The sequence below is a fragment of the Hippocampus bargibanti genome, linkage group LG14, assembly GCF_051943395.1.
Source record: "Hippocampus bargibanti isolate YZ-2025 linkage group LG14, ASM5194339v1, whole genome shotgun sequence".
NCBI lineage: Eukaryota > Metazoa > Chordata > Actinopteri > Syngnathiformes > Syngnathidae > Hippocampus > Hippocampus bargibanti.
Window position 1 is genome coordinate 19,969,558 of NC_142747.1, and position 12,477 is coordinate 19,982,034.

The following is a 12,477-nucleotide window of genomic DNA, read 5'->3' on the forward strand; positions in this document are numbered from 1 at the left end:
TACAAAAATAGATTGATTACAAATGAAAATATAATAAAACGAAAAATTTAATACATTAAAAAAATGTAAAATTTAAAATGTAAAAATGTAAAAGATTGTAACATTTTAACATTGAAAAACTTTCAAACTTTCAAACTTTCAAAATTTCAAAATTTCAAAATGTGAAAATGTGAAAATTTGAAAAATGTTTCATGTAAAAATTTCAAAATTTCAAACTTTCAAAATTTCAAAATTTCAAAATTTCCAAATGTCGAAATTGCCAAATTGCAAAATTGCAAAATTGAAAATTTGAAAAATTCGAAAATTCAAAAAATTCGAAAAGTTTAAACATTTCAAAAAATTCATCAAATTCAAAAAAAATCAAAAATTAAAGAAAAATTGAAAAATTGAAACATTTAAAAAATTGAAAAAAAGAAAAATACACAAATCTAAAAATAGAAACATTGAAAATTAGAAAAATTGACATTTTGTAAATTCAAAATTTCAAACATTCAAAAATTGAAAGATTACAAAATTTTAAAAATTACATTAAAAATGTACAAAATAAAATCATTAAAAACATTTAAAAATAAAAAAAAATCAAACATGTTGGATGACCGATTTAACACACCTGATTAAAAGCACCTGTTGTTTTTAGGGTTCCACAGAGTTTACTGAAAAGCTGATCATTTCAATCAGGTGTGTGTGGGGTCTAAAACTTGTCATTTCAATGTACTGTACTCCATTTACATTTTCATAGCGACAATGTTCATATTTCAAAGTCCCAAGTTCACGTAATTCATTTTCGATTCACCGATTTAGCAGATGGACCAACTAACTACATTAGAATATAAACTACTGAAATAATAAAACGACCGTATTTTCCCCACAAAACAGTTAAAAGGTCTTTGTTACAACGGTCCTTCCGCCGTGTCCTTTCTTTTGGACAAAACGTATAACTCGATAATGACTGCAGAGTCCTGTTCGTACGTCACCTTTGCCGTGAGAAGGAATCTGCACAGACAAGCTGATGACTCCCACTAGATCCTCAATGGGCACCAAAGACCTCAGGATGGCTCGGATCCTCAGAGCTTCACCCTTTCCTGCTTGGATCAGCTAGTGGATGAATAAAGATGTGTCCAGAGTTCATCTTTTCCATCTGAAGCACAATTTACAGAAACAGATCCACTCACATGCATCTCCGGAGCGCAACGTCCCAACAGGTCAATAAGGGCCGAGTAGAAGGACATGATGGCGTTTCCCAGATGCACACGGTTCTCTTCCTGCTGTTCCTCTCCACCAAACCTGTAATAAATAAAAATATGATCGGGGTTTCCTTGAAAACCACGGATGGGCTCTGCGGACCCAACCGTCACTGAGATGTATACCCACATGAAGCGTCTGTCCTTTTTGACCGTGGGTCCGTCCCTCGCTGGATCCTCTGAGATCTTAATGGCCTCCTCCATGGCGGCCAGGAGACCATTGCCCCCCTCTCCTCGGAGCGCCGGACCGAAGCACTCGGGCCGGCGGATGAGAAGGCGTACTACCACGTTGGCGTTCTCTTCCACGCTCTCACCTATGAGCGACAGGAAGTCAAGAACTATGAACGTAGAATGGAACTACTTGCTGGAACTGGTTTGTTATACTGTATTATGTTCTTGAATATGGACAGATGGAAGAACACATTGAGAAATCATAACAAATCTGCCAATAATGGCCAGTCCAAGAGTGAGTACGTGATAGAGATTGTACAGAATAAGAAACACCCAGGGGTGTCGTATTCTAATCAAGAATACTATGTTTTACTAATGTATCACTTTAATTTGCATATACTCTCAATAAATAGTTTTGCAGAGGGCCGCAGAATTTGGGCGTCTGTCTTGAATGGCTGCGTCCCCTGCTGGCAGTAAAAGACAATCTTTCTGTGTCCGAGCCTTTGTCCACAGTGTCCGATTGAATATCACTGACATTATGCTTTTTGGGACACCCCGTACGAAGGTCTTATGAATTACCGTTGACAAAGACGGCAAAGCGCAGAAAGTCCAAATATCTCTCCCCTCCGCATGGGTTCCAGCCAATGTCGGGATAGCCCTTGGACAGCAGCATCGGGCACATCTGCAGGCCACAGCCTGCCAAGTACGTCGCCACCTATACGTCATGTCATGACAAGGATTACAAAAGCAACTGCTTTCGTCTAGATTTCTTGTGGACACATACTTCGCTATTTACAAAATATTTCAAACAGAAAAATCTATGTTGGCTTTTTTTTTAATGTTTACAATTAAAATAGATTGAAAATTTCCCCATTGTAGGACTATTAAAGGACAACCGACATCACTTTTTTGTTTCCTAACTACCATCAGAAAATCATCTAAAATAGCCAAAATGATATTTTTAGTCAAATGCAAAACAGCAATAAAAATGACTTAAAGTGTCTAAAAAGTACTTCAATTTGAAACCGGAAGTGGTCAGTTTCAGAAGGTCCCGCCCCCATGTTCGTGATGTCACGCCAAGACGTCTTGCCTTGCTGGAGAATCAAAACAATGGCTTCAGATTCGGAGAAGATGCTTTCTTGTTACTCATCCAGTTATAAATATGATTCAAATAGTTCTGAAGAGGAAAGCATACATATTTGCAATCGATTAAAGAATTTATTCCGTGTCATTTTGAGGTATATGGGGGCGGGAAATGTAGCACCAAAAAGAGGCAGAAGATGGCGACAAAGTCCGTGGAAACAGGCTGATTAATTCCTTAGAATTTTTCTCAACTAGTATCAAATAGTAGTCTTGGTGCAACACACAAGGATTTACCATCGCGTTATTTAATCAGCGTTTAATCGCGTTATAATATGTGTTTTCCTTCTAATTTCGCTATCTACACGGATCAACACGAAGTTTTCAGACCAAACAAAGTAGCGCAAAATTCATTGACGTGAAGGAAAGGACTACTACAATGTGTCCTTTCTCGGTCAGGGGCGTTCCTTCAGTGACGTGACGTGAGGACTCGTCACCAACTCAAAAACAAGACTTCCTGAATATTCAGCGCAAGTCTTAAAAGGTAAAATATAGCTATATGCGGTGGAATCTTTGTCATATACGCTCAGTAGAAGTCATTTGAAGCCATTTTACAAATTATGGACACAACTTGTCGGGAGGCGTCGGTTGTCCTTTAAAGGCTGATTGATATTCTGATTCTGTAGAATGTGAAAATAATTCTCGATAGCTAAACAGCTTTCCAGAATGTAACTTAACTTATTTGTAAGTTGGGGAGTGTCTGGATGTATATTATTTATTTTATTCCTGTTGTTCAAACAAACCATTTCTAGGTCTTGCTCCTGTAGCGCCAAGGCCAGTTCGTTGTTGTCGATGCATGAGGCTGCTGCCACATCCAGAGGAGTGGAGCCTCGCATACCTGGGAATCACAAGAATAAAATAACATTAAAAATAATCACATTAAACCTATGCAACATTTTTGGCCACGACATTCATCAAAGAAGAGACTGTGCTTAGCGGTTGCGCCTTTTCGGCAGCACGAATGCGCCAGCACTGTTTTTGATTTGGAAGGAATGTCAGTGGCATTTGAACTCTGGGGCGATTATGTTTTTTTTTGCGCTTGTCATGGGCAGGATTTTCACAGCCCCGCTTTGTTCAGCGGAAAGGTCGGTGCTGTTAGACAGTCTCTGGCTGGATGGTTATTTATGTAGACCTGTCGCTGCTTGGAATTGATGCGGATTTACGTGGGACAGGAGATGTGACGCAGTTTCATTTTGTAAATGGATGCTACAGCTTCGTGTTTGCTTTCGACAACCATTGCAACTTGAAACACTTCCATTCTGGACATTTACCGAGCGATCGAAACGGTCAAATGAGGTGGCACTGACCCAATCCGATGCCGCTATTCTGCAACAGGTAGGCCAGATGGTCAAACATGGAGCGTTGGTTCTGTCGGCTGATTCGGCAGAAGTAGCAAAGAAAGCGGCAGCAGTTGGTCACCATTTGGGGGAACCGGATCTCCTGTGGAATCAAATGCAGATCGGGTTGCTTACTGAGTGACTCCGTGATCTGTTTTTCCTCAAAAATTGGAGTAGCAACGTTCTCCTACTTGCACTATAAACCCAGGAAAAACACCATCGTGGCTATTTAGGAGGTGATGATACTTACCTTTGAGTCTCCTCCGCCACCCAACACGTTGACCATCACCTCCATGACCGTCTCATGCATACCGAGAGCTCTCATCAAATTGGGGTGCTGGTAAAACACCTTGTTGTTCATGATATTTCTAAAACAAAATACAGAAATAATGACATCAAAAGCCAAAATCAGGATGTTTTCTAATAAACAACTTTCTTGCTTTGTGTTTGTATGTAGACTAGGTAAGCACAAAGCATTCAGACCCGATGCTCTGGATCATGAGGCGCTCCTCCTCCGGGCCCATCTGGACGATCAGCAACGAACGGATTTGGCCCAAACACTCCAGCAGGTCCATGGTGTCCTGGTAGGACACGGCATTGATGGCGTAGGCTTTAGGCAGCGCCCGGATTAGCTCGCCCAGGCCGTCGTACTGCCGGTGGAGAAGGCTGAACATCAGGCGCACCAGCTCCGGGTTCTGGATGAAGGATTCCTGGGCCCAGTGGATCATGGTGTGCGAGATCAGCTCCTGAAGGGTGCCTGTAGGATCAAGAGAGGATACATCCGGACCTTCTCCTTCCACATTTCTTCAGCAATTCAGATGATTCCAACCAGTGCTACATTTTGACAATAACATTCAAATTCGGCTTCAACCTATTTGGCATATTTTCAGGAACTATTTCTCACAACTCCAAAACTTTCATATTTTCGACAAATTAATGCACATATTTTACATATTCAGCTCCTCCTTCCACTAAGAATTGGCCAATTACTGGTTTGATAATAAAACATAAATAAACCAACCAATAATAATAATAATAATACATTTCATTTATAAGCGACCAACCAACCAATCAATCAATCAATCAATACATAGCTATATATTCGCCAGCTAGCTTTCTATCTATTTGAGGTTAGCTATTCTGGGATGAGTGAAGGCTGAACAACTAGCTAGCTATTTGCTATCTATTTGCTATTTATTATCTATCAGCTATCTGTTGTGTGTCTGTCTGGATGGCTATCTATCTAGCTAGCTAGCTATTAGCTGTCCGGCTCACTGGATAACCATCTAGCTGACTAGCTATTAGCTATATGGCTATTAGCTAGCTGGCTCGCTTTCTATCTATTTGATTTATTCCGGGTTGGGTAAACGCTGGCGCGTGTGTGGCTGCCGCTGCTCACCCACAGAAAAATGTATCCTGTGACCAATCAATCAATCAAATTTTTAAACTCATTCATTGCCATCCCTGGATTTATTTGGGATTTGAAAATATGACATGGAGCGCCATTCCCGAATTTGTTCGGGTTTTGGTATTTCTTGCGTGGAGGGTGCCGATAAAGTGCTGATAAGACCTCTAGCCATGTTTTTGCCTTTCCCCAAGGGGGCATAATTTCATTTTATCCATGTTAGCACTTTGTTACAGCTTCAGCTGTTATTCAAGCGCTCTGTAAATTAATGTTAGTATTGTATTTTGTACACTCACCCCCATTTCAAGCTCAGATAACTCCAGACCCCTATAATTTAGGAATTAACTCTTTTTTTCTGATTTAAAAAGATAATCTAAGGTTTCTTACACAGCAGTGAATGCTTATGTAGTCCTAAAACTCAATAGTCTGTGGGATCTGAAATTTGAGTGAAAATGACAAAAACCCTGGCACTGGAGTGGACACATTTTTGCATATCGTGTGGCAGTGAATGAGTTAATTGACATATTTGTGTCCAAAGCAGGACACAAACGTCGATTTGTGTTCCATCTTACTGGGTTTGGGCTCCTCCTCAGCTTCGGGCTTCTCCTCCTCATCCTTCTTTCGCAAGCGTTTCACTTTGTCCACCAGGCTGAGGAGTCTTCCACTCAGGGAGGTGTCCACCTTCTCCTCCTCCGTCTCTTCTTCAAGATGGATGCCTTCGGGGAGAAGGTGAAAAGTGGGACTAAGAACAGGAAGTAGAACGCTTATGGGATGTAAGAACTTTCCAGGTTTCCTCACCGCAGTGAAGAAGAAGGTCGTTGTGGAATTCTCCCAGAGTGTCTCGGACATCTTCGGGCACAGGACAATCCTCGTCCTCTGGATTGTGTTTGAAATCGGTCAGCAAAAGAACCTTTGGTGGAATAAATTAATACATTTCAAAAAGGACAATTTTATACACGCATTCGGCAGCCACGACTCGTGTGATGAAATAATTCATACTAATAATCTAGGACTGAATTTGTTTCCTTCGAATACCTGGTCCTGCGGCGGTGAGCGGAACTCGCGAGTCTTGCGTGCCGTCTCGGCAGCCGACATGGAGAAGGCCGTCATTAGCAGGTTGTAACGAACCCGTTGATTGCTCTGAATTTCATGCACAAAGTTGTCCGAGTAGGCCACAATGGCCTCCACGCGATGTCGCAGCTCACAGTCGCAGAAGTACTGCAGCAGAGCGCACATCTGAGAGAAAAGAAATACAATTTGACATGGATTACTTCATCAAAATACTCTGTTAGAACTTCTTCCAAGACTTATTTTGAAAGGTCTTCGATAAATGAGGACAGTGATACCTCGGTTTCCCACCATAATTTGCACCAGAAAACGATTTGTTCGAAAACTGAAACAACACCTGCCATTATAATCAATGTATTTTTTTTTAATCCGTTCCAAGTCTAGAAAAAAACGTTTTTAAAAGCACTTTGAACTATTTTACAGCCTGAACTGGATAAACAGATAATAATAGAGCAGGACTACGTCTGTGTAAGCTGTTAGTCGTACAGGAGTGGTCCATCGATGAGAAGGTTTCTTCAGCCGTCATCTGTACAAATGTGAAGGTTTCGGAACAATCGGTGGGGCCACAGGGCCACCTGAGAGTAGGGACCTATCATAGCTGGGTCCGGCGCCACCATGTCTGGACATTAGGGATATATAAATAGGGCCGATACGACCAGTCAGACTTTAGTTCGCTGACGAAGCCTCTTGGATAGGAGGCGAAACGTCCGAAACCTTCACTTTTGTACAGATGACGGCTGAAGAAACCTTCTCATCAATAGAGCAGGACATTTGTTAAATACTATAAAAACAAACTTAAATCTGTTTTATACCTCGGTTTTCAACCATAATCCGTTCCAGAAACCTGTTTGAAAACCGATTTGTTCGAAAACTGAGACAACACTTGCCATTATAATCAATGTAAAAATGTTTAATCTGTTCCAAGTTTAAAAAAATAACTTTTCTTAAAGCACTTTTAACTATTTTACAGCATGGAATGGATAAACAGGTAATAATAGAGCATGACATTTGTTAAATACTATAAAAACAAACTGAAATATGTTTCATTTTCACCAGTTTTAACATCAACCTTAACAGAATATATTTTGTGAGAGCAGCAGTCTGTGGTTTTTTTTTAATTGTTATCAGACTAACCTGCAATTTGACAGATTCTGGCAACTTCATCTGGAGCAATCCCTCCTCCAGACCCTCTTCATCTTCTTCTTCTTCTTTCAATTCAGCCTCCAGCATCTCGGCCTCCTTCTCTTCTTCTACCTTTTCTCCATCCACTTTTTCACCTTTGGCCTCGCCGTCCTCTATCTTCTCATCCTTCGGTACAGCATCTTCTTCGTCGTCGTCGTGGTCTTCTTCTTCCAAAGCTTTCAGCTCTTCGTCCTCCTCTCCCTCACCGTCATCCTCCAGATCAGCCTCCTCTGACTCCTCCTCCTCTGCCTCGCTTTCCCCTTCCATTTCGCTTTCCGTTATTTCCGTGACCGCTTCCTCCTCCTCCTCCTCTTCCTTCCCACTAAACACGTTAGGGTCAATCATCTTCAAGATGTGTTTGGTGTCTTCATCGTTGAAGATGCCCATAATGAGAAGTGTGCTGATCAACTTGAGTATGGGAACAAAATGGAACTCCACGCTGCCCCCTACTGGATCGCGCATGGCCTGGCTACCATCAAGGACAGCCTCGGTTAGCATGCTAATCGCCAGGGTTTTCAGCTCCTGAAGTGCAGGAAAGAAAACTGGTTGACGTGTAAGTCAACATCTTGTAAAGCACAAGTGTCACATTCCATAGTTTGTGGCCAACATTCACACCAGTTTGACCGCAAGTGGGTTATTATTTGTGGTTTAATAGATATAAATAACTACAGTATTTGAAAAATCTATCTAACTATCTATCGAGCTATATATCTAGCTATCAATCTGGTTAAATAGCTAGCTATCAATCTTGTTCACTAGCAAGGTCAATCTAGCTCGCTAGCTAGCTATAAATCTAGCTATCTATCAATCTAAATAGCTAGCTAGATTTATAGCTAGCTAGATTAATCAAACTAGCTAGCTAGACTCAGCTAGCTAGCTAGTTTCTAACCAGATTGATATCAAGATAGCTAGCCAACTAGATTGATAGCCAGCTAGCTCACTAGATTGATAGATAGCTGGATTGCTAGCTAGATAGATAGATACGGTAGATAGATACAGTATCCACTGTTCCACATTCCAACCCCACCTACTCCAACTTCCCCACGTCTGGCATTACTGTAGCTAAGTGATTAGCTACACTTTGAAAAGATAATAAACATGCGGTTCTGTTTATTTGTCAAAGTGAACTCGTTCATCGTGTCTCCTACCTGAAGTGGGAAAATGGGACTAAGCGTATACAAGTCAGGATCCACGCCCACAAAATTGACAGAGGAGAAATGCAGTTTAGGTCGCAAGCAGGTGTTGGGACCCACACCGGGCAGGGAATGGGCCTTCTTGGCATCCGGATAAAGGTGGATACTAAGCGTATCCTCCGTCATGGGCACAATGAATTCTTTGTTGGTGCCCAAACGCGCCCGCTTGGCCGACTCGAGGTGGATACTGATGAGAAGGTCGTAGTAGCCACTGCGGAGAGGACCGGGTAGGTAGGTGTTCTCGATGGCGTAGAAGAGCTGCGATTCGTCCACGTGGCTGCACAGCGCGTGGGCCACACGGTTGTTGCCCAGGGCGCAAACGGCGCAGTAGAGCATGAGGGTGTGGAAGTGGAACTTCATCAGGTCTTGGCGTTCCGACAGCTCCAAGACGTCAATGCATCTGAACACACGATCATTCGACTACTCAGTAAGTGGGTAGGTGGGTTTGGATCGGTCGATTGATCGGTCAGTATGTCGGTAGGTATGTAGGTTTGGGCGAGTTTGGGTTTGGGTCTTGGTCGGTTGTTCAGTCGGTCGGTAGGTAGACGGAACTCTTTCATGGTGACAAATACACCATTTGCCCATATTTTACTGTAAACCTAACTGTTCAGAACAAAATATTTTGGCATCTTAAATCAGATGTTTATCCTACTACACATTAATTTATTGTTTGTCTTTTGCTAAAAACACGTGGGAAAAAGGTACTGTGACCGTCCCACCTGTTCTCCTCCGGGATGTGCAGGGCCATCATGACGAGCGGCTCGGTGCATTCCACCATCCAGCCCTGCTTCTCGTTCACTTTTCCAACCTCCGGGTTGAGGAAGCGATTGGGCATTCGGCTCCAGATGACCGGAGTCAACATTTGGACATCCAACCTCGGGGGGCACTGCGGCACCGGGTTCTTGCGCTCGCTGCGGAACATGGCAGCCGAAATGGGCATGATGTTCTGGGGGAAGGAGCGAAGAAGGTTTGAGTCACTTGGGGCAAATGAAAGGAGAAAGCAGGATGTCAGGATCGGACCTTGAGTTTTCCCAGCTCCAGTTGCACCATGTTCTGGCTGGAAGGCTGGATGAAGACGGCGGGGAACAGCTTGGTGTTGGGTTCCACCTGAAACAGAACACACAGGGTTTTACTGCACAAGAACGGGACATGCTATAAATTGAAAAAAAAAAAAACAAAAGAACACAAAATTTCGAGTTATTAAAAACACACGAGGAATAAAATGTGTTGTTGTTTTTTTTGGGGGGGTGTACTGGAACGGATCAACGGCATTTTCATTGAATTCAATGGGGAAAGCTGATTTGAAAAAAAAATCAGCCCGTAATTTTTGGTGTAGAAGGCGCGCCCCCAACGAATGGTGTATTTTCTAACTTTTTCCATATACATGTATAAGGCGCACCAGAGTAGAAGGTGCACCTTCAATGAATAAAAAATGTTTTCTAAATATAATATAGAAATACAGTAAAGTCTCGTTATAGCGATATCGGCTATATCGATAGTCCCGGTTATATTGATACTATTTCTATGCATGCACGGAGAAAATTACATGCAAACAGGGTCTGATATATCGATAGTCCTGGTTATATCGATACTTTTTCGGACTCCCTTGAATATCGATATAACGAGACTTTACTGTATATACACATTTTCTATATACAGTATAAAAGGCAAACCACATTATATACGCACTACTTTTTCTACAGGGGGAGAAATGGAGATGGTGGCTGTCCAAGGCCAGATGGACAGAATTTAGGACTTGGGAAACTCCTTTATCACCGGAAGCAATTTATGACTTGAAACTCCTTCACAGGAAGAGCTCATGAGCCAGGTTACACATTTATCAGTTCATGGAAAAGACAATGTTTTATTGCTTACAGCTGTTCGTGATTAGAACTCAAGTGGTGTGGTATTCAAGAAAACTATGTTTTACTAATGTATCACTTTCATTTGCATATACTCTCAATAAATAGCTTGGCAGAGGGCTGCAGAATTCAGGCGTCTGTCATGAATGACTACGTCTCCTGCCGGCAGTATAAAAGACAATCTTTCTGTGTTCGAGTCTTTGTCCACAGTGTCCGATGGAGCATCTCTTAAATCCCCAAATTGCATGAACTCACTTATAACGGACATGCACCTCCTCACCTGGTAGAAGGCGTTGATTTCCTTTCCGTTGGCCGTGAAGGTCATGAGGCCCGTGGCCAAGTCCACCAGGCATCCGACTACCATGTCCTCCTGACTGAAGCGGGTCTGCTGAGTGCTGACCAGGTCCCCTCCCCAGACCATGTAACAGTTGCTATGCTTCATGCTACACGCAGAAAAATTGTCAATCACAATGTAGCACTGAGACTTTTATTTGGAGCGCTCTTAAAACACATCCCGAAAAAGTGCCGAACTGATGAGAATAATTATTCCAAAGAGGCCTTAATAAGCCACAGAGCCAACAGCTAGCTAGCTAACTGCCAGCCAGCTAGACAGCTATCTAACTAATAGATAGCTAATACAAAATCATTTGTAACGGACCAAAAAGTGTTTTTTCCCCTCTATAAGCGCCTTTCAAAACTCTCAAGGTCACATTACAGTCACAGGATAAGTTTTTCTGTGGGTGAGCAGCGGGAAACACACGCGCCAGCATTCACTCAACCCAGAAGTAACTCAAATAGATAGCAAGCTAGCGAATAGATAGCCAATAGCTAGCGAATAGATAGCCAATAGCTAGCGAATAGATATCTAATAGCTAGCGAATAGATAGCCGATAGCTAGCGAATAGATGTCTAATAGCTAGTGAATAGATATATGATAGCTAGCGAATAGATAGCTGATAGCTAACAAATAGATAGCTAAAAGCAAGCAAATAGATAGCTAATAGCTAGCGAATAGATAGCTAGCTAGATGGCTAGCTATTGGCTGTCTCGCTGGCTGGCTGTAAGCTGTCTAGCTGTTGGCTATCTGGCTATTTATTAGCTATCCATTCACTAGCTAGGTAGCTTTCTATCTATTTGAGTTACTTCAGGGTTGAGTGAACGCTGACACGTGGCTGCCGCTGCTCACCCACAGAAAAACTTTATCCTGTGACTGTAAAGTGACCTCGAGAGTTTTGAAAGTCGCTTAGAAATTAAATGAAATGTATTATTATTATTATTATTATTATTATTATTATTATTAATAATAATAAGAAAAAAAACAATGTCATGATGTGAACAAACCTGTCGTGTATATTGCCTTTGTCGTCCCCCACAGTGACGGTGACGTTCCGCACTTTGGAGAGATCAAAATTTGGATCAAATTGGTGGTAGTCGGGTGTCACCCAACCTATCCACACGCCGGTTGGCTCTTGCCCGGCAAAGATCCTCACCGAATAGTAGTACTGGAGAGAAAATAACGAGAGATGTTAAGTGTCAAATTCAAGGCCCGGGGGCCAAATCCGGCCCGACACATCATTTTTATCGGCCCGCGTAAATAACATCATTCTGCAACTTGTTAAAAGCCGATATGAGGGTTTGTGTCTTACAGTGGTGGTGTTAAGAATGATCTCGGGGTCATCGCGGTCATCGGGGACAACATCTTCCACCAGGCGGGGAACGGTGGGCGGGGCAGGGGGAGGAGCAAGAGGTGTCATGGCCACTTTCTTAGCTTTGAAGAAAAATCTGAAGTGCAGAAAACAAAACATTTTGTTGCCTGTCGAGTCCATTGGCAAAGAAATAGAAACCGCAAATAGTTTTTTCGGTGATCCATATTCATCA

General features: G+C 42.2%; 1 protein-coding gene across 1 annotated transcript in view; it reads right to left on the bottom strand.

Annotated features, from left to right (window-relative positions):
- Positions 1-12,477, bottom strand: part of ryr1b (ryanodine receptor 1b (skeletal)) — a 92,176-nt gene that overhangs the window by 44,082 nt on the left and 35,617 nt on the right. The window contains exons 33-50 of the mRNA XM_089012913.1: positions 12,246-12,381; positions 11,941-12,101; positions 10,880-11,042; positions 9,758-9,844; positions 9,457-9,683; positions 8,693-9,137; positions 7,497-8,066; positions 6,330-6,530; positions 6,093-6,204; positions 5,867-6,010; positions 4,373-4,646; positions 4,140-4,257; positions 3,860-3,992; positions 3,296-3,390; positions 1,992-2,127; positions 1,372-1,555; positions 1,173-1,284; positions 975-1,095 (exon numbers count right to left, since the gene is read on the bottom strand). Coding sequence (XP_088869039.1) covers positions 975-1,095; positions 1,173-1,284; positions 1,372-1,555; positions 1,992-2,127; positions 3,296-3,390; positions 3,860-3,992; positions 4,140-4,257; positions 4,373-4,646; positions 5,867-6,010; positions 6,093-6,204; positions 6,330-6,530; positions 7,497-8,066; positions 8,693-9,137; positions 9,457-9,683; positions 9,758-9,844; positions 10,880-11,042; positions 11,941-12,101; positions 12,246-12,381 — 3,419 coding nt within the window. The remainder of the gene's footprint in view (positions 1-974; positions 1,096-1,172; positions 1,285-1,371; positions 1,556-1,991; positions 2,128-3,295; positions 3,391-3,859; positions 3,993-4,139; positions 4,258-4,372; positions 4,647-5,866; positions 6,011-6,092; positions 6,205-6,329; positions 6,531-7,496; positions 8,067-8,692; positions 9,138-9,456; positions 9,684-9,757; positions 9,845-10,879; positions 11,043-11,940; positions 12,102-12,245; positions 12,382-12,477) is intronic.